The sequence below is a fragment of the Micromesistius poutassou genome, assembly GCF_964030765.1.
Source record: "Micromesistius poutassou genome assembly, chromosome: 8".
Taxonomy (NCBI): domain Eukaryota; kingdom Metazoa; phylum Chordata; class Actinopteri; order Gadiformes; family Gadidae; genus Micromesistius; species Micromesistius poutassou.
This window is the reverse complement of record NC_140278.1, coordinates 10406365-10429303: the sequence shown is the minus strand read 5'-3', so window position 1 is coordinate 10429303 and position 22939 is coordinate 10406365. Positions and strand designations below refer to the sequence as shown.

General features: G+C 41.0%; 1 protein-coding gene across 1 annotated transcript; it reads right to left on the bottom strand.

The window, feature by feature from the left end:
- Window positions 1-16423: 16423 nt before the first annotated feature.
- galr1a (galanin receptor 1a) lies at window positions 16424-20445 on the bottom strand (the record flags this gene model as incomplete). Its single annotated transcript, XM_084471323.1, has 3 exons — window positions 16424-16744; window positions 19630-19695; window positions 19780-20445. 3 exons carry the CDS (start codon window positions 20443-20445, stop codon window positions 16424-16426), a joined length of 1053 nt encoding a protein of 350 aa, XP_084327449.1.
- Between the last annotated feature and the right edge of the window lie 2494 nt (window positions 20446-22939).

The window sequence follows — 22939 nt, the reverse complement described above, 5'->3', positions numbered from 1 at the left end:
AACTATATTTAGGGGTCCTACGGAATCCGTAGGAAACCTATTGTATTCGTTAGTATTATTATTATTATTATTTTTATCCTGACTTTTTGGCTCCAAAAGTTATAAAAATTGGCAGGCTTGTAGAACTCATAAAGTTAGTAAAGGAATCAAAAGATGGTCCAGAATAACACATAGGTGGCGCTATAACAAGGCCTTGAAGTTCAGGACTTCAACAGGCTGCCATTACCACTAGGAAGGTACAATTTGTATGAAACTTGGTATACATGCACCATTTCTCATGATGAACAACTTTCACATTGCAACCCATATGGTCAGACCATTGGGATATAGTGCAGTGACCACAACTTGACCAAACACCCACACATTAACTCCTTTGGTGCTGAAAGTGGGAAAAGCTCCAAACTTGGCACACATGTACCAGGTCACTGTGGGACTATAGGGTGATCAAATAATAGCAATAAGGCAAAAGATGGCAGAGATATGTATTTTAAAGTGAAATACATGCATATGTATACAGCTCTACAACATGTTTAAACAGCTCCAACATTGCATCCAAAAGACCTAGGCCCAGCTGTTGAATGTGGCTATTAAGAGGAGATTCCATAGTATACCCATGCCAAATTTGAAGACTATATCTGAAAAAACAACCAAAAAACATTAGTTTGAAGTTCTCCCTTCTGAACCATGGCCTCTCTACAATGCAGGCTGGGCCTTAAAGGGGTACACACGTTATTTCGCAAACATCTGTTTGACAGTGGATTTTGACACAGTAGGCTTAAGAAACATGGTTGGTGATTGTTTTGATATGTTAACTGCCGGAAAACCAGTTTTTAAGGCATACCAATGCATATTACCATACCAACCAAGCTCACCATACCTCCACATAGGAAAGACTTATATTTCTCAAAATATACTCCAATCTGCCCTTGGCAGTCTAGAGTCATACTGTCGGTCATACTGTCATACTGTCATATTGTCGTTCATACAGTCATACGGTCATACTGTCATACTTTTGTTCATACAGTCATACGGTCATACTGTCAGTTATACAGTCATACTGTTGGTCATACTGTCATACAGTCATACTGTCATACTGTCGGTCATAGTGTTGGTCGTACTGTCATACTGTCGGTAATACAGTTGGTCATACAGTCATACAGTTGGTCATACAGTCATACAGTTGGTCATACAGTCATACTGTCGGTCATACCGTCATACTGTCATATTGTCGTTCATACAGTCATACGGTCATACTGTCATACTTTCGTTCATACAGTCATACTGTCGGTTATACAGTCATACTGTTGGTCATACTGTCTGTCATACTGTCATACTGTCTGTCATACAGTTGGTCATACTATTATACTGTCGGTCATATGGTCATGTGAGAATGTGAAAATCCCTTCTCACTGTCTCTCCCCTCACATCATATTTAATGTGGTATTTGGACTTCCGGAGCACTAGGGGGCAGAAGGTTAACCCCGCCTTGGCCAGGGAAGTTCCCCTTATTATTGGTATGGCCCAATCAGTCCACCTGGGACTTATTGGCTTATATAAGGGGAGTCTCATTTTGTGGTAGAGGGGGAAGGTGTTGGCTTGACAAGAGGCCAGTACTAGAGCACATGGTATATGTGGCTGATGGCTAGGCTGATGGCTAGGCTGATGGCTAGGCTGATGGCTAGGCTGATGGCTAGGCTGATGGCTAGGCTGATGGCTAGGCTGATGGCTGTTATACCGTAGGACCCCGTTATTGTTGCTGGCAACTATATTTATTATTTTTATCCTGACTTTTTGGCTCCAAAAGTTATAAAAATTGGCAGGCTTGTAGAACTCTTAAAGATAGTAAAGGAATCAAAAGATGGGCCAGAATAACACATAGGTGGCGCTATAACAAGGCCTTGAAGTTCAGGACTTCAACAGGCTGCCATTACCACTAGGAAGGTGCAATTTGTATGAAACTTGGTATACATGCACCATTTCTCATGATGAACAACTTTCACATTGCAACCCATATTGTCAGACCATTGGGATATAGTGCAGTGACCACAACTTGACCAAACACCCACACATTAACTCCTTTGGTGCTGAAAGTGGGAAAAGCTCCAAACTTGGCACACATGTACCAGGTCACTGTGGGACTATAGGGTGATCAAATAATAGCAATAAGGCAAAAGACGGCAGAGATATGTATTTTAAAGTGAAATACATGCATATGTATACAGCTCTACAACACGTTTAAACAGCTCCAACATTACATCCAAAACACCTAGGCCCAGCTGTTGAATGTGGCTATTAAGAGGAGATTCCATAGTATACCCATGCCAAATTTGAAGACTATATCTGAAAAAACAATCAAAAAACATTAGTTTGAAGTTCTCCCTTCTGAACCATGGCCTCAATACAATGCAGGATGGGCCTTAAAGGGGTACACACGTTATTTCGCAAACATCCGTTTGACAGTGGATTTTGACACCGTAGGCTTTAGTAACATGATTGTTTTGATATGTTAACTGCCGGAAAACCAGTTTTTAAGGCATACCAATGCATATTAACATACCAACCAAGCTCACCATACCTCCACATAGGAAAGACTTATATTTCTCAAAATATACTCCAACCTGCCCTTGGCAGTCTATGGTCATACTGTCGGTCATACTGTCATACTGTCATATTGTCGTTCATACAGTCATACTGTCATACTGTCATACTTTCGTTCATACAGTCATACGGTCATACTGTCATTCATTCAGTCATACGGTCATACTGTCAGTTATACAATCATACTGTCTGTCATACAGTCATACTGTCTGTCATACTGTCGGTCATACAGTCATACTGTCATACTGTTGGTCATACTGTCATACTGTCGGTCATACGGTCATGTGAGAATGTGAAAATCCCTTCTCACTGTCTCTCCCCTCACATCATATTTAATGTGGTATTTGGACTTCCGGAGCACTAGGGGGCAGAAGGTTAACCCCCCCTTGGCCAGGGAAGTTCCCCTTATTATTGGTATGGCCCAATCAGTCCACCTGGGACTTATTGGCTTATATAAGGGGAGTCTCATTTTGTGGTAGAGGGGGAAGGTGCTGGCTTGACAAGAGGCCAGTACTAGAGCACATGGTATATGTGGCGGCTAGGCTGATGGCTAGGCTGATGGCTAGGCTGATGGCTAGGCTGATGGCTAGGCTGATGGCTAGGCTGATGGCTAGGCTGATGGCTAGGCTGATGGCTAGGCTGATGGCTAGGCTGATGGCTGTTATACCGTAGGACCCCGTTATTGTTGCTGGCAACTATATTTATTATTATTTTTATCCTGACTTTTTGGCTCCAAAAGTTATAAAAATTGGCAGGCTTGTAGAACTCATAAAGTTAGTAAAGGAATCAAAAGATGGTCCAGAATAACACATAGGTGGCGCTATAACAAGGCCTTGAAGTTCAGGACTTCAACAGGCTGCCATTACCACTAGGAAGGTACAATTTGTATGAAACTTGGTATACATGCACCATTTCTCATGATGAACAACTTTCACATTGCAACCCATATGGTCAGACCATTGGGATATAGTGCAGTGACCACAACTTGACCAAACACCCACACATTAACTTCTTTGGTGCTGAAAGTGGGAAAAGCTCCAAACTTGGCACACATGTACCAGGTCACTGTGGGACTATAGGGTGATCAAATAATAGCAATAAGGCAAAAGATGGCAGAGATATGTATTTTAAAGTGAAATACATGCATATGTATACAGCTCTACAACATGTTTAAACAGCTCCAACATTGCATCCAAAAGACCTAGGCCCAGCTGTTGAATGTGGCTATTAAGAGGAGATTCCATAGTATACCCATGCCAAATTTGAAGACTATATCTGAAAAAACAACCAAAAAACATTAGTTTGAAGTTCTCCCTTCTGAACCATGGCCTCTCTACAATGCAGGCTGGGCCTTAAAGGGGTACACACGTTATTTCGCAAACATCCGTTTGACAGTGGATTTTGACACTGTAGGCTTTAGAAACATGGTTGGTGATTGTTTTGATATGTTAACTGCTGGAAAACCAGTTTTTAAGGCACCATACCTCCAAATAGGAAAGACTTATATTTCTCAAAATATACTCCAATCTGCCCTTGGCAGTCTAGAGTCATACTGTCGGTCATACTGTCAAACTGTCATATTGTCGTTCATACAGTCATACAGTCATACTTTTGTTCATACAGTCATACGGTCATACTGTCAGTTATACAGTCATACTGTTGGTCATACTGTCATACAGTCATACTGTCTGTCATACTGTCATACTGTCGGTCATACAGTCATACTGTTGGTCATACTGTCATACTTTCGTTCATACAGTCATACTGTCGGTTATACAGTCATACTGTTGGTCATACTGTCATACTGTCTGTCATACTGTCGGTCAAACTGTCATACTGTCGGTCATACGGTCATGTGAGAATGTGAAAATCCCTTCTCACTGTCTCTCCCCACACATATTTAATGTGGTATTTGGACTTCTGGCGCACTAAGGGGCAGAAGGTGCCTTGGCCAGGGAAGTTCCCCTTGTTATTGGTATGGCCCAATCAGTCCACCTGGGACTTATTGGCTTATATAAGGGGAGTCTCATGTTGTGGCAGAGGGGGAAGGTGCTGGCTTGACAAGAGGCCAGTACTGGAGCACATGGTATATGTGGCGGCTAGGCTGATGGCTAGGCTGATGGCTAGGCTGGTGGCTAGGCTGGTGGCTGTCATACCGTAGGACCCCGTTATTGTTGCTGGCAACTATATTTATTATTATTATTCCGACACGTTTGACTTACACATCCTACACCGATCGCACGCTTTTTACAAAACTTACTAGACGCGTAGAGGTTGACCCAAGATTAGCACACAGCAAATATTACACTGATTGGCCCAAAGGTGGTGCTATACCAACTGCCCAAAAATGCAAACTTTGCACAAGCATATCTCGTAACCGGTTTGACCTACACTCATGAAACTTTGCCCCCATATGCATATCCACATGCTGAACAAATATGCCTCAAGAACCTATGACTTCCGGTTCCCAGATTTTCCGCCATTTTGAATTTAGTTAAAAACAGTAAATTGCCTAACGATCCCAGGTTTTTCGACTTTGACAAAAATCCTTTAGCCCATGTCATCTATGGACCATTATCTTCAACCTGACCTTATATTTTGCTGATGACTTGCCGCTCTGTAATGAAACATACTGGAGTAGATCTTAAATGGCATAACCATTCCCCTGTATTCAATAACTTATCTCTTCTTATTGGCAATACACCATTTTCTTTTCCTCAATGGCTGGGTAAAGGAGTTTATATTCTCCGAGACTTGATGATGATGATGATGATGATGATGGTTTAAGGGCTTTTAATGATCTAAAAGCTGAGTATGATTTACTGGGCACATCTTTTTTCTTTTACTTGCAATTGAGATCTGCCATGAAGGCATATGGTGTCCCATGGGGAGTACCACTCCTAACACATCCATTGCATAAATGATTTGCTGTACAAGGGCAGACATGTGGGATGGTTTCTAAAGTTTATAAATTTATCTTTAAGTAGGGATATTTCCTCTGCAGATGAGGAAGAGATTTGCTGGGACACAATATGTGAAAATCTACAGGATACCTCCAAAAACCCTAATCACCAATTAATACATTTTAAATTTATACATAGAATGTATCTTACTCCAAGAAAACATCATGCTATGAAAATCATCCCATCTACTAACTGTGACCTATGTACACTTAATGTCCCAGGGTCATTTTTACATATGTTTTTGGAATGTCCCAGCGTGTTTGCCTTTTGGAGACACTTATGGTCCACTTAAAGTGACATGCTTGAAGTGAATATCCCATTGTCACCGACCTTACATTTACTTAATGATGACTCTAGTCTAGAATTATCTCTACAGCAGAGGCGTATACTATGGGCTGGTCTCACTGCAGCAAAGAAAATGTTGGCCTTGCGATGGCAACCACCTCACACATTATCTTGGCAGCAGTGGGCCAACTCTTTTCTAGACATAGTTATGATGGAGAGATCTGTGGCCAGGGTGCATGGAGCTAATCAGAAAACTATAAAAGCATGGGATGAAGCTTACAATTTAGTCAAAGAAAGAGTGCAGCATTAACAAAATGTGATTATTTGTTTTATTATTATTTTCCTTTTTTCTTCTCTCTATGTTTGAATTATATTTATTTATATATCTGTATTTTTTTTTTCTTGAGAGGCTGAGCGATCAGGGGCAAGGGTTGGTAAGGGGGTCGCCATGGGTTGGGGGAGGGTGGTGATGTTTGCTAGTTTGCTTGTTTCTGTAAGGTACATGATTTTGTGATGTTTAAAAAAAAATTGTTCACGTATATATTAAAAAAAAAATCATGGAAGTATGATATAATTGTCATTTATGGTTTCCACAACCTGTCCTATTCTTGCCATCTATTCGGATCCATTGGCTTGAAGATCTGTTTCTCCCCCTTTACCCTTCCGGTCATTATAATGTCTAAGGCTCTGTTCTTAGGCTTTTAAGATTGTTTCACTGACACAGAATGGAGAGAGACAGACAAATACAAGGAAGGGAGAGGTCTTATTCACCAAGAGCCTATAATTACTTTTTTCACACGTGAATCAATGTCCTTCTTATATATTATCATCTTCCCCCACCCCCCACCCCAGAGGTCAGGAAACAAATATCTACTTCTTCATATAGACCATCACACAGTAAAAGTACATGTCTTGTGTGAGTGGATGTGTGGGTGGTCGTGTTAATGGGTAGATCGATGGAGAGGAGAAGATGGCAGTGAAAAGACCAATTACAGGAAAAAAACAATTTGTTCTCCTGGAATTAGACAAAGGAAGTGGACTGAAATTGCAGCCTTCATGATGCTTACAGAGGACCTCAGTGGTCGTTTCACTAAAGACGATTCTGGTCCTCTTCCTTATTTTCCTTCTTGTTCGCAAAATAACAATTTAATTAAAGCATAAATCGATACACAAATATAAAGCTTATTGGGTATGCATGCCAAACCTTTCAAACCTAGTGACTCATAAAGACTAGCTATTCATTAGAAGGGATTAAAAGGAGGATTACATTTTCGGGTGCTGAATAATGAGTGAATAGAGATTATCTCTTGAAACTGTCAGGAACACTGGGAAAATAATTTATTTTACTCAATATAAACTGCTAAATTGTAACAAAGCTTTGAAAGTTAACTCTTGTGATCTCCTGCTGTTCACAAATTATGACTAAACACCAGAATTGCAAGGGAAGTCATGTGGAATCTCTTTAATTGACACATTTGCTTAACAAGTTGATTTAAATTGTATTTCCATACCCAAAATAAATGTTCTTTGTCTAAGTCAAAATCAAGACAAATCAAAAGTCACATAAAGTGAATGTTTTATCTGAAGGAACTGTGAGACGTTGAATAATGCATCAGTGGCAGTAGGGAAATGCTTTTTTGTCCGCTCTAAAATAAATCATGAATCATGTCAGCTAAATTTAAGGTTTCGTCAGAATACACAGCAGCTTATTAGTTAGTTTGGTGGCATTTGATTTGCATTCATGCAAAAAATAGACATTATGATTAAAAGAAATGCACAGTCACAGATGTATACGTTTTCATCTTTCTGACGCCATCCGGGAAAATATACATATAAAGTATGATATGAGAAAATTATGGGCATATCTTCTCTTATTAGAGACCTAGAGAGAAATTGCTCTCTGCCAATTCTTCCTTATCTCCTTAATTGCCTTTTCACTTGTGTCAACATTCGATGCCTGGGAGACTGCTCCTTGACAGACATATATATTTGATACATAAATATATATAGAGGAGTAAACGGGTCTCGAATATGTAAGGACACATGTAACTGAAGGAAAATGACAGCTGCCATTTTGGGAAAATATAAAATCCCTGTATGTATGATACAGGGTAGACTGCTTAAGAATCAGAATCTTATTGTACAAGAACAAAATATTACAATTATTATGCTTGGTTCCTTAACAGCACCAACAATACAAGATAAAGTAAATAAAGATAATTAAAAATTAAAATATGAAAAAAATAAGTAAAAATAATTTGCAGCATAGATCACAATAATAAATAATAATAATACAATAAAATAAAGTAAGTAATAATAAGAGAAACTAAAACAGTGGTAATAAGTAATAATAAGTTATGATCTGTAGTAAAGTGTAAAGTGTTAAAGTGTTAGTGGTACCAGCCACGGTTTATCCCTACGGTGGCCGAGAAGGGTCACAACACATGCAAATGCCACAACACATGCATATACCGAAAACACCTGCAAATTCAGAAAACACTTTCATCGATTACACAACACGTGCGCTGCAAATTCCAAAACACATGCAAATTCAGAAAAACACCTGCAAATTCAGAAAAACACCTGCAAACTCAGAAAACACCTGCAAACTCAGAAAACACCTGCATTGATTTCACAACACATGCGTTGCAAATATTCACAACACGAGCAAATAGGGAAACGAACTGCAAGTAATGACAACGGAAATGTTTCCGGGGGGACCATAATCAGTGACGGACCCATATCCGGTTGGCGGTTCTATTCGAACGTCTTCAGTCATTGGATTGTGCTACAAGAGGTACGTGTTTCTCTTTTATTATGACAGACTTGTCGATGTGCTCTGATAACACCAATTATCTCACATCGGCACATCGACAAGTCTGTCATAAAAGAGAAACACGTACCTATTGTAGCACAATCCAATCATAGATATATATACTGACTAGATATCGCCTGAGCTGTGCTGTTCAGTGGAACATATACGTCAATGCCGCCGCCATCTTGCCGCGGGGTAACCACCCAACTGAATGAATAAATGTCGATGGGACAGAGGTCCTTTCCCAGTCAAAATCACTGTAAAACGCATTTTTTTTAATACTTTTTTTTTTTATTTTTTTTTACTATCATTACACGTCTGACCTATGTCAGAAACCAACCCGCTTGAATATTGCCTTAAAATAAGGCGTTCAGACCAAAGATTCGCGACGCAACTGCTTGCAACTCGCAACTCCTTGCGACGAGACGGGCTGAGACGTTCTAAAAACGGGGCAGTTCACACTGCTGCACCGGGCGGCGACGGCAGGTGGTCTCCCTAGCAACTGAACGCTCTGGCACAGCTGAGAGCCGCATCAGCATCACTTCCATCCTGCTAAAAAGTAACCTAACTTAGGTTTGCGATTAGTTTTATTTTTATTTTGGTTGAGAGTAGGCTAGAGTTGCTGTGTTTCGCCATTCTCCACTACTACTGCATTGTAGTAATTCGCTGGAGCTTAGATCCCGCTAGTTGGATACATTGCCTTCTTTCGTAGTGGCGACTTCTCTACTGCAAGGGAAGCTCGGCTTCACCTATAATTTCGAAAATTAAATGGTCAGATATATACTGTTGTGTATATTTCATTGATTAAAAATGCGTTCGAACACGTCCATCTCGAAGACGAGTTCGTTCAGAATCAGCTGCTTATCGTAGGTCGACTGACTCGATTTCCTTCTCATACACTTACGTGTTTAATTTGCGTGTGTTTAGACAGATGGGCGCGCACACACACGCGCACCAAGCATCACCCGCATTCATTCATTATTTTAAACACTCACTCGCGGTAAAACTATGTTTTCTCACGATCAAATACTCATAAAGTAATGGGCTTGTACACAATGTCTGGGTCAAGAACATATGTGTTTGCTGTAGCCTACGGTGTTTGCAGATGCATTGATTTAAAAGTACAACTTACCGCTGTATCAGCTGTTCTTTCCAAATAATTTAACCAATCATTTAGGCCTACCCTAAAACTATATTTTGTTTTGGAAGCCTGGAATATAGGCCTACTTTGCTCGAATGTATTATTGTTATTATTATTATTTTAACGCATGGCATAGCCTACTATACTTCATTCATGTTCATTCATGCAGCCCTATGGAAAAAAAGCACCAAGTATCATTTGCGCCGGAACACGCCTCTGCTTTTCGCCAACACGCCTCTCCAGGCGCAAGTGTAGTGGTGCCTGGTTGCTGCGGGGGAAAATCAGCTTTGCGCCGGGTGCAAACTAGCAACGACACATGCGTCGGTGTAGAAAGTAAATTGCGCCGGGCGCAAGATAGGGCCCTTCTTCTGTTTGGCGCACATGGCTAATTTGCATACGCGCACCGGACTGTCGGAATGGGAGAACGTCGGACTGGCAGCATGTACCAAACACCGTAGGCTACAGCAAACACATATGTTCTTGACCCAGACATTGTGTACAAGCCCATTACTTTGAGTATTTGATCGTGAGAAAACATAGTTTTACCGCGAGTGAGTGTTTAAAAGAATGAATGAATGCGGGTGATGCTTGGTGTGCGCGTGTGTGTGCGCGCCCATCTGTCTAAACACACGCAAATTAAACACGTAAGTGTATGAGAAGGAAATCGAGTCAGTCGACCTACGATAAGCAGCTGATTCTGAACGAACTCGTCTTCGAGATGGACGTGTTCGAACGCATTTTTAATCAATGAAATGTTAACACAACAGTATATATCTGACCATTTAATTTTCGAAATTATAGGTGAAGCCGAGCTTCCCTTGCAGTAGAGAAGTCGCCACTACGAAAGAAGGCAATGTATCCAACTAGCGGGATCTAAGCTCCAGCGAATTACTACAATGCAGTAGTAGTGGAGAATGGCGAAACACAGCAACTCTAGCCTACTCTCAACCAAAATAAAAATAAATTGAACCGGATATGGGTCCGTCACTGATTATGGTCCCCCCGGAAACATTTCCGTTGTCATTACTTGCAGTTCGTTTCCCTATTTGCTCGTGTTGTGAATATTTGCAATGCATGTGTTGTGAAATCAATGCAGGTGTTTTCTGAGTTTGCAGGTGTTTTTCTGAATTTGCAGGTGTTTTTCTGAATTTGCATGTGTTTTGGAATTTGCAGCGCACGTGTTGTGTAATCGATGAAAGTGTTTTCTGAATTTGCAGGTGTTTTCGGTATATGCATGTGTTGTGGCATTTGCATGTGTTGTGACCCTTCTCGGCCACCACTGCAAAAATGCTGTGCAAATTGCAGATATATATATATATATATATTTTTTTTTTTTAAATAGTCTGTTGTTATAGTGTGCATGGGGTTGGTTTGGGGGTGGTGGATTCCTCAAGGAGCCTCACTGCTTTGGGGGAAAAAACTGTTCCTCATCCTCTGGACATTGGCCCCAAGGCTTAGGCACTGCTTAGGCACAAGGCTCAGACAGCAGTAGCTCAAACAGTTAATGGTTGAGTGGCTGGGGTCCCTGATGATCATGGGGGCCTCCTTGACACACTGGGCATTGTAGGTGTCCTGGATGGAGGAAAGCTCACATTGCTGATCCTTTCAGCTGTCTGCACTAGCCTTTGCAGTGCTTTGCGACTTTGGGCAGTGCAGTACCAGGCTGTGATGCATCCTGTCAAGATGCTCTCCGTTGTGCCTCTAAAGACAGCCCCATCTTGGGCCCCAAGCCAAACTTTTTGTCGCTGTGCTTTTTTCAACACCTGGTTGGTGTGCTCCCTCCAGATGAGGTATTTGGTGATGTGGACCCCCAGAAACTTGATTCTGTCTAGTGTCTACCCTTTCCACAGCAGACCAATTTAGGCTTGGCTTGGGGTTTGATTTTTCTTTTAGCTGGGAGTCCTGGGAGTGCAGGTTAAAAATGGGTCTTCAGATGGATGGCAGGATGAATGTACAAGCTTCCAGAAAAGTCATGATAAGTATGGTTATATAAGTTGGGCTTCAGGTAGTGCAAGTGCTGAGTGTGTAACCACGTTGGCGCTGTGAGGACTTTATTTATTATTCATCTTGTCCTGCCCTACAAGTTACCATAAGAAGAATCATGAGAGACACAGAAATGGCAAAGCAGCAATCACCTTGTATAATAACCTCTCATCTGTAATATCATGATATAATTCAGAGAAGTGAAGGTATATCTGCACTGATGTCACAATGGGATACTGTCTGCACAAAGCTTGGACGATGCTGAACAAAATTCTGACAGTCCTTCTAGGGACTGGTCTCCGAGTAGCAATCACTCTTTTTCAACCATAGGGGCCCACAGAGGTACCCAGGGAACCAGACTAATCTCGCAAGCTCATGCTTCATTTGCTCTGCAGATAAGGTCTGGCTCCCCTACCATAAAAAGAATTTCTGCCCGGTACGAAATAGACCAACCAATCACAACTGTTTATCTAATATGAGGTGGGATAAATACGATGATGGTGCACCGCAGAGGCACTTTTAACCTATGCTTTTAACGACAACAAAGATGGCTGCCGCTGATGTAGAAAGGTCTTTCAATTCTGCAAGTGTGTCAGAAACAAACAATCTGGACGGTATATTTTCATTAAAAGAAGAACAAACAACTTAAACAAACTTAAAGCTTTTGTTGGGAAGACCTGTTTCATTGCTGTGATTGGTTGTAGGCCTATCCAATTACATCCAGAGGCATTTTGGTCTGCGCCCGTTGGAGATGCCCCTTTGAAATCAAAAATGGTTCCAGAGAGGTTCCAGACTTATTGCAGACTGCAATTCTTGGGATGCCAGGCTACCACAGATGGGCCTAAACCCCCCAATTGTCTTTAATGGACCTCACATGTCCAGTGAGATATTACAAAAGTCATTCTAACTCTGACTAGAACATCACATTTGAAAATCTTCAAATTAAAAAAGTTACAAAAAGGGATTTTCACAATGGGATTTACAAAAAAAAGATTGTTTGAAGATTTGCTGGTAATATCCAAGCTTGAGGATATGGGTGTGCTTGATTAAGGTGGTGTTCAAATTAAGTCTTAAGGTTCCAGATTTTGATTGCATTTGGTTGCATCAAGACCTCATGATGTGACTTCATCTCTGAAAATGCCACAGATTCTGTATTAATTAAATAATAATTAAATTAAAGGTAATGTCTCTGCATCTCTCACATGTTAACTGATTAAATGCATAAACCAAATGTATTCATACATAATCCACATCCAGGCCTGTTTCTTGTGTGCAGACTGTAGGCTGCTTTAGCTTGGTTTGACTTATCAATGGGGTGAACCCCTCAAAACATATGAACAGTTCTGGAGATGGGCAGAGCATGAACAAAGTTTGTGAGACGGGCAGAGGGGACAGCCAGGTGTATGGAGGAAGAGGATCTGGGGGAGTGGGAACATGGACGAGGTCGGACAGATATGGGGGGGGGCGAGGTTGTGGATGAACTTGAACGTTAACAGGACTTTCAATTGGATACGGAACTGAATCGGGAGCCAGTGGAACTGTTGGAGAACAGGGGTAATGTAGGATGGGGTTCGTGTTATGATGTGGGCAGCTTAATTCTGGACCAGTCAAAGTTCATGGAGGGATTTGTGAGGGAGGCCGAAAAGGAGAGAGTTACAGTAATCCAGACGGGAGGTGACGAGGCTGTGGACAAGGATGGCGGCAGTGCGGGGGGTCAGGGAAGGGCGGAGGCGATTGATGTTTCGTAGGTGGAAGTAGGCAGACCGGGTTATGTTATTGATGTGGGATTGAAAAGATAGTGTGCTGTCCAGGATGACACCCAGACTCTTAACCTGGGGGGAAGGTGAGACAGAGGAGTTATCAATAGTGAGTTAAAAGTTGTCAATTTTGGATAAGGTGGATTTGGTACCAATGAGGAGAACCTCGGTTTTGCTACTGTTTAATCTAAGGAAGTTTAGGGTGAACCAGGTTTTTATTTCAGAGATGCAATCATTGAGGGAGGTGGGCGGGAGTGTGGACGAGGGTTTAGTGGTGAGGTAGGGTGTCATAACAGTGGAAGTGGGGTTTTGATTAAACACTGTGGCTGCAATTAAATACTACAGATGAAGCCACTATTCACAAATACAGTTTCTCACTATCACGAATAGGACCACATTATACCGTTATACACATTATACTATATCTTGCTTTCTTTTTACCAATAAAATAAATATGTTTTGTTCTTCAGTCCAGTGCCCAGCCTTCTGTGTCGCAACCCCCTATCTGTATCCACGTGTGAGTGAGCCACAAGGGTAATGACAGGGCCCTGTCAGTGTATATACACTGCCCATGAATGGCTGTTAATGGGTGGCTGCATTGTGCATAAATTGGTTGAAGTTTATGAGAAATCTGCAGCATAATACATGGTGGGAATATTCAGTTTGCCAGAAGTGTGGTGGATGCATATCATGCAAAGCAATCATCTACTTGATATGATGAATGTGTTGTGTAGACCATGCACTTATATGCAATTTGTCAGGGCTTTGTGCATCATTCCTCACAACTGCTTCTCTCCATGTCCGACGACGCAATTGGTTAAGGACCAAGCAGCTCTGACAACTAAATAGAGTAGAAGAGTTGATGGTATTATTGCTTGAATGTATGATACATGTTTGTAAATACTTTATTTATGAGTGTGTTTATTGAATTACTGAATGTTTGGTTGAATCACTGGGTTATAATTAATTCCAGTCTGACATTATAATTTGCTTCCTTTCCAACAGAGGCTCGCCAAATGTTGTCATAATTTCAGCACCCCACCTGAAATGAAAGAGCATAAAAATAATATTCTTCATCAATAAAATGACACAGCCCTTAAACATTCACTTTAATCAGCACTACACAGGGTCACAGTGGAAGTATATCATGAAATATATAGTTCAGAAACAATGTGCCAAGAAAGAATAGGCTACTGTAAAAGCTGTTAAAGTACACAGGAAAAGATTACTTTCATATTTGAAGCACAGCAACACGAAAGCAAATATATATATTATTTTCTACTGCAGTAAGCATTCCTTATTGAGTACTTTTTTGTAGATAACTAGGATGGAAAACACTGCTGAAATTGAGTTGTTTTTTTAAAGCAGGGAGATATAGTCTATAGGCCTACATTCAGCAACATGTGTTATGACTTCATTAATATCATTCTTGACTTTGCATGCATGTCCACAAGTCAATTTTTGGGTGGGTGTTATATTATTTGGTTTTGGTGTTATATTAACTGAAAATAGTTGTTCATGTGCTCATTAAGTGGTACTTTTTCCTTTTATCCTTTAAAATATTTTTGTCAACATTTATAATAACTGATATGTAAAGCTTTATTGTATGTGTAAATGTACAACCATGCACCACCTTCATATCTGCCTTTATGACCCTGAAACATGCAATGTGGTACCGAATACTAATATACTGCATGGTTGTGCACCTTGCCTTGACTTTGGCTGGAAAATAAAACCTTCTGATCTCCTTTGCTAAACACAAAAAAGTTCCTGATGAAGTTGAGTGAGAGTGGGAGTATAGATACTGTACACAGCACAGATATATTAAAATAGCCCTGCTTATCACTACTGCAAACGTTTAACACATTTATATAAAACAACTTTTTTCAAGCTTCGATAACAGCAACTTATTTTCTCAGGAGAAGCTCAATATTGGCTTTCATCACAATGGCAAAGCAAAGTAAACAATACAGCCTCAAAACCAAGTGCACTCTGTGTTGTTGTGTAGAAACTATAATATTTGTGACATAATTTAATTTAAAAAATATACATTTAGTTTCCACATGTTGCTCTCCCTCTCTCACTCCCTTTGTCTGTCTCACTCTCACACAATCTCTCTATCCTGACATCCGACATCAACATCCAAAACATTTCCTGTTCCCTTTTGCTTCCAGATTGGCTATCGAGTGCCACACTTTCCAAACACAGACTTTCTTTGTGAAAACAAAAATAACAGATTTTGAGAGACAAAGCACTAATGAAGAGGGCCCTCAAGGACCATAAGGGACCATTACAGTTGAGCAGACGGGGCCCCTTAGTAACAAGGAGCAGCACTAATGTAAAACAATGCTTGAAGCAACCTCCTCTGTTGCTTGTCATCACTTACTCTGTTATCCTCCCCAATGCATTGTTATGAAACATTCATTGTCATCATGCGGTCTGTCCCTTGGCATTGCCATGACATTTTCGCCCAATTGAAATCTATTGTTTGCTTTGCATTATCTAGGAAGGTCAATATTTCCCATAACAACTCCTGGAGTCCATTCTCACCACATGTTTTTATTCATGGTTTTTGATTTGGCGATGGTGTGTTCTGATGTCCCGCCGGTGTCCTTCTCACATTAAAGGCTTGTGAATTGTTTGTTTTAATGTGGACCTGGCAAACTACAAATGGTGATAGCTACTTTAATAAAAACAAAGAAGTGAATAAACACAAATAAATTTCACTAGCTTCGAGTTGGGGCGTGATAAGTCTCCTAAAGTGTCTCTGAATGTTTCCCCTAGCACATGGACGTTGCACTTTGCAGAGGCCCACCTTCTTCTTAAGTCATGTTTGACCGATGCTAACAAGTCTCCCACACAGACAGGCCCAAGTGGAGTTTCAGACGTTGGTGCAGTTAGTGGAGGGGGGCGTGTCCAACTTGCTGCGTATCTCCTTAACGTCGTTCAGCGGCGAGTCACTGGTGCCGATCTGGCACTTGAACACTTGCTTGTAAGCCTTCCGGAAGTTCTCAGACAGGAAGGCGTAGATGACAGGGTTGACTGAGGAGTTGCTGTAGGCCAGGCAGTGGGCGGCCACCCGCAGCACGAAGGAGGCCTGGTTCAGGGGGAAGGTGCCAAACTCCACCCACAGATGAACCACGTGGTGGGGCAGCCAGGACAGGCAGAACACCACCACCACCACCAGCACTGTCTGGGCGGTCTGCAAGAGGAGGAGAGCGGAGCGGACAGAACATGGGATGAATAGGGAGTTAGGTTTGTATCCATTTTGGAGTGTGTGTGTGTGTGTGTGTGTGTGTGTGTGTGTGTGTGTGAAAATCCCCAAACCCCATATCAAGGCAGGCAATTACATGCTCTGTGCCTCGCCACTGCCTCTATGTGGCTTCAGACTGTCGACTCAATGAGCATATATATAAATACCAAGTGGGGTGGCAGAAATTCGTGCACATGGTGTAAAATAGTCCAGAATGAATGTGCCAGTCCCTCCCCATTTTACATGCCATCAAAGTGTGTGTGTGTGTGTGTGTGTGTGTGTGTGTGTGTGTGTGTGTGTGTGTGTGTGTGTGTGTGTGTGTGTGTGTGTGTGTGTGTGTGTGGGTGGGTGGGTGGGTGGGTGGGTGGGTGGGTGGGGAGGCACAGGGAGAGAACCCAGGGGATTGAGAAATCCAGCCGGAATAACAGATGAGTAAAACATAGAAATGTTAAGAAAACAAAATGTGAAGCAAGTCAATCCAGGACACACACATGTACGTGTACACACACACACACACATGTACACACATACACACACATGCCATGACATACACAATATTCACAGGGGTGGAGTAGTGAGCATGGAATTCTAGGTCCCATGGGGGGTAAGCAGCTTTTATGAGCGTTGCAATGCTTTATTTGGGTATCTGTAGCAAAACATTCTAACATTTAACCTAGGCTGACCCCCCTGAGACAGCACACAATTAGTGCTGCAACAAGTACAGCAGAGTGGGGAATTAAGAAATGTGTTCTCTGTTCCTGACTCTCTACCGCAATCTCTCTTGCCCCATTTTGAAGTCACCAGGCTTTTCTAACGTTGTCAAAATGTGTTGACTGACAACTGAAGTGTGATAAATAAATTATCTTTGAGTGACATTTTACAGAGAATAATTTAACCTTGCAGAGCCTTTTCCTTTGTCCAGATCAGTATGCATTGTACATTCATCTCATTTCAGGTAAGACGTGTGTTTGAATCATTGAGATAATCAATAATGAAAAATTCAATCGGGAAAAGTATCCATCTTGTGAGGAATAAACAAAATGTACTTAAACAACCTCTCTCTCTCTATGAGACTTGGATTATCATGACTATGACCATGGGAAAGCCATTTGCATTGTATGGCCAGCTGACACCTGAGATTGTGAAGGGAATCTCTAAAGCCTAATTATCTGCTTCTCCACTCCCCTGCTGAGAACAAGTTTGAGACATTGTTGACTGTCAAATAAAATGCACTCTACTAGCCTGTTACTCTGTGCTCTTTACACCCATGGGCAATTAAAGACAGCCTTTAACCAGGAATCACAGATTCTCCCTTATTAATATTTTTCAGATGATTCTTTCTCACTTTTGCAGTTTGTTTCATTACGATGCCATATCTAATATGACTTACTAGATAAAGGTCCTCTTTGGAATGGTGTCTCTTTAGCCTAGATGTGATAGATACAAGGACCCCTGTGTGTGTGTGTGTGTGTGTGTGTGTGTGTGTGTGTGTGTGTGTGTGTGTGTGTGTGTGTGTGTGTGTGTGTGTGTGTGTGTGTGTGTGTGTGCAGCAGGGTCAATATGAAAATGGACTAGCTCAATGGTGAGAGAAACCTTGGTCACTCAGCTGTAACTAACAGTGCATTACACAAAACTAGTGCAGCAGTGATCTGCCAATAGTCCTCTATACCTGCTCCATTGAATCTTATCAACTTGGATTTAATTTTCGTAACTGTCACTGCTTAATGTAGTGCAGAATTTACTAATGAAGCAGTTGATGAGTGAGAAGAGAAGTTGCTTAGAAACGTTGTTCCATGAAGAACGATCATGTAGGGATGTTTTTGTGGATTTCAGCGATTGAGAAGTTTTCAGCAATTATACTTAAAAGAAGCCGCATGGGGAAATAGCTTAGTCCAGTGAAAACACATGGGAATCACCATTTTGGAAGATAATTTCAGAGAATTTTGCAATTATACAGATTCTGTTTAAAATTACGATCCTTGCATGGCAATCATTTCCCACAAAAATCAATATAGAGCAATTACTGAATTTCATGAACTAAAGATGTCCAATAAGTTCATACTAATTTTCCCCTTCTAACACACTGACACACTATGCTGCTTGACTTTGGAGTTAGAATGGATTAAAAATAACCATGCACCATGAAATACAGATCAGATATCAATTCTCACAGCCATCCTTCAAGTCAGTGGCTAAGCGTAGATTAAAGGTAGGTAATACAGCTCGGCAAAGACCCATTTCAATTCAGACTGATTTATATATACATATATGTGTGAGTGCGTATGAGTGCACGTCACGTGCGTATAAGCGTGTACGTGTGAGGGAGAATTCAAGATACTGCAACATGGCACGCTCTGTGCTTGGGACACATAATATCATAAGCATTATTACTTTGCAGGCAGAATTGGGTCCTGTTTCCAAGTTTTAGTCAAAATCTGCACCAGTTTTTGGGCGATTTTATGAGGTCAATCACATAAAGACAATAGTATATGGATAATTTGTGTTGTATTTATTTGTATTATTATTTGCAATAGCATTCATATTTATGATTTTTTTGTATTATTATTATTATTATTATTATTATTATTATCATTATTATTATTATCATCATCGTTATTATTATAGTAGGCCTACACACATTCCTAATTGCTCTGAAGTATTTTCAGGGGGGAATGAAAGCAATCAAACGTTTTAAATAATGATGCTAAAATACTTTTGACCATAATAATGTAAAATATAGTGATTCAGATTTATATCACCATCTTACATGTCAAAAGTTAACTCACAGCAGGCAACCCGCAAACACATTGTGTCGTAAGGTGGAACTTACGTACCTTTTTCTTCGATGCCTCTGACTTTTTGGACATGTTTCTTAGTTTTTTGTGCAAGTGGTTTAGCACCTGTAAGTATAGGAACATGTCAGGAATACGTTGAATTGTCAATTTTGCAAATCAATCAATTTGGCACAGTGCGTGCGTTCTTACCTTTGCGTAACAGAACGAAATGAGAAGCAGGGGCAACACGTAACCAAAGACGAAGGTGCACACAACATAGACTTTCTTCTGATACGGATCCGGCCACCATTCCCAGCAAAAAGTGCGGTTCTCCTCTCGCTGGAATATGTTCTGGTAGTACATCACAGGGGCTGCCATGGTCAGAGATAACACCCATATCACCACCACTCCGAGGAGAGCATGCTTTGCCACTCGGATGGAGGAGGACTTTCTCGAATGCACGATAGCAATGTACCTGTCCACGGACATGGCGGATAAAGTGAAGATGCTGACCAGCATAGACACTGTGAAGAAATAGTGGATGAACTTGCAAATAAATGCGCCGAGCACCCACGTTGGCATCATGTAAATGGTCGACTGGAAAGGAATACAAAACAACAAGTAGGACAGGTCTGCTATGCTGAGGTTCAGGATGAATATGTTGGTGGTGCTTCTGGGTTTCCCCGGCTTGTTTCTGGCTAGAACGGTGATCACCATCGCGTTCCCCACGACGCCGAGCGTAAAGATGATCCCGAACACCAAAAGCGTGATGAAATTATCCGTACCGATCCCGAATAAAAGTTTATTACTCTCTTCCTCCATCCAGCTCATGTTCCATTGCTCCTCAAACCGCATGGTAAACCCGGACGAATTCATGTTTCAGTCAGTGTTGTTGAAGAGTGTCACAACGCGAGTCTATCTAAGTACGCGCGCTGGGCATGGACGCACGACATACGCACGTCTCTAAATCCTCCACATTCAGGTTTTTTCCACTTGATGCAGGGTTTCGCTGGTTGGAAAGCTTCCGTGGCTTAAGTTTGAATTGAGCTTAAACCTTTACCATTGCCACTTACAGGCCACTTTACGGGTAAAATGTGCTTATCAAGCCCAGAATGAGCAGACTCTACGAATCCTCATTGTCTTCCAGGCAGTGATCGTGCGCACCTGATGCACCTTCACCAGGAGACAGAATGGCTCAGAATTTATGACTGCTTCGACTTTCCTCCCCTCACTGGAGGGGTTGGGCTCCGAATGTAACGTCAGCCTATACCACTGCCGAACATGAAATGGGGGGAGATAACCTTAGAAGCCTTTTGCTTCTGAATGTGGTCTTCTTTAGTTGCCTATATATGGATAGCATGCTGACCCTGACTCAACTTACTCAATCAACCAAAGTCCAACACTTTTCAAAACATTGTTTTTTTTTCAAAACATTGTGGAAGTTGTGAGGTCCCTTTACATATAGGCTTCATCCAAGCCCATTGGTCTTAGATAGCCCATATATTGTTTGTAAGTATGGAGAAGTTATCAAGAAATTATTGGCTCCCAAGCATACATGATGCAACACACGAACCCCCAGCAACCCCCAACCCTTTGAACACACACACACACACACACACACACACACACACACACACACACACACACACACACACACACACAAACACACGTGTGCATAGTGCATACACACCGCTGGGAGTGCTCAACTCAACAACAGCTGCAATCCCCCACTCATGAAAATAAACATTTTTCTTTTTGTTCATCAATCTTGTCTTCATCTCATCTTTACCCACAGCAGAGCTGTTATGGATCCAGTCTTGATCGGTTCTGCTTGTGTTGGTGCATGTGCAGAACCTGACAGTGAGGTTGAGCCGTTCAGCAGTTCAGCCCCCCCAAAGATCAACGACGCAGACCACCCATCAAAACTGTAATCGATCACAGTTTGTGCAGGATCTGATTAACCATAATCTATATCGGCTTTCGGATAGCATATTAATCAGCCTGAAATGAAAACCATATGCACAGTATTGGAATAAAATGAAGATGGACGATGCATGTGGACAGGGACTACAATAGTTGGACGGTGAATGCAATGATGTTAGACTTAAGATATTAAATTATGTATGATATATGGTTTAACCCATTCTCTTTTTGTCTATTTTGACCTATGCAATGAAACAGAGCAGGGCTTGATACCTTTCTGTCAGAAGGACAGTCTGAAAATACGTTCTCAACTTTATCCAAGTTTTTATGTAATTATTCTATATTTTCCTTTAGCTGTATCGTCAATCAACCCGTGTCAAACTACAGAACAGTTATTGTATTGATGTTGACTGCTTTATATGTCAACAAGTCATGGCCAGTTTTGTGTGTGTTTTCAGTTTTCATGTGTGTGTGTGTGTGTGTGTGTGTGTCTGTGTGTGTGTGTCTTAAACAGATCTATGAATAACATATGAATGGAAAAAACATGGTGCTACTTTGTCCTTAAACTTAGTCGTAAACCTTACGTTATGCATAATTATTACCAACTGACGTTAATTATATTCCACCAGATGGAGCACCTTTTTTTTGAAGGGGAAATGCTTTTCCATTGAAGCTGTCAAGCCTACTTGGTGAAGCTGTTATGCCTATGGACCTTGTGGAGCTGGAAGGTCAATGCTAGCACGCAGCAATGGGTGAAAATTAGTGCTTATAAACATTGAAGTAGCGACCAACCATGTTGTTATAAGACAATGCTAGGCAACACCCTTTAGTTTCAACAATCGTAACATTTGGGATGTATAATTTAATTATAGTTTTAGTTTTATTTATTATTATTGTGTCATGTATTAGCATGCCCAGCCCACAAGGGCTTACAAGACACCATTATAAAACAGACATACCAAAAACCAAAAGTAGATGCTAAAAAATACTAACATTGACGATATAAACCATCCTGACGTTTCATCCAGGCTTTAGTAACAAAAGAGGCTAACTTATAAACATTAAAGGTAAACAAACATTCCATCCTGGCATCATCATTACCCCAAAATATTTCAGGGTTTTGAGCAAGCAGTTCATTTACAACAGGTACTCTTAGTTCATCATAGAAGGGACAGTATAAAAGAAAATGAGATTTATTCTCCACTTCTCGTAAATCATAAAATTCACAGAGTCTCTGTTCCTCTGGGATATTTTTAAATCTGCCGACCTCAATGAATGAATGATCTTTATTAATTTATTTTTTATAAAATTAATGATGGCTTCTGACTTTTGGATAGTAATGAATCCCTTTTCCTCAGGACCTAATCCCTTTGTTTAGAAATATATAATCTCAGAGGTTCTGCTATAGCATAGTAGGACTGCTGGAGTCCTATGATGTTATTGTAGA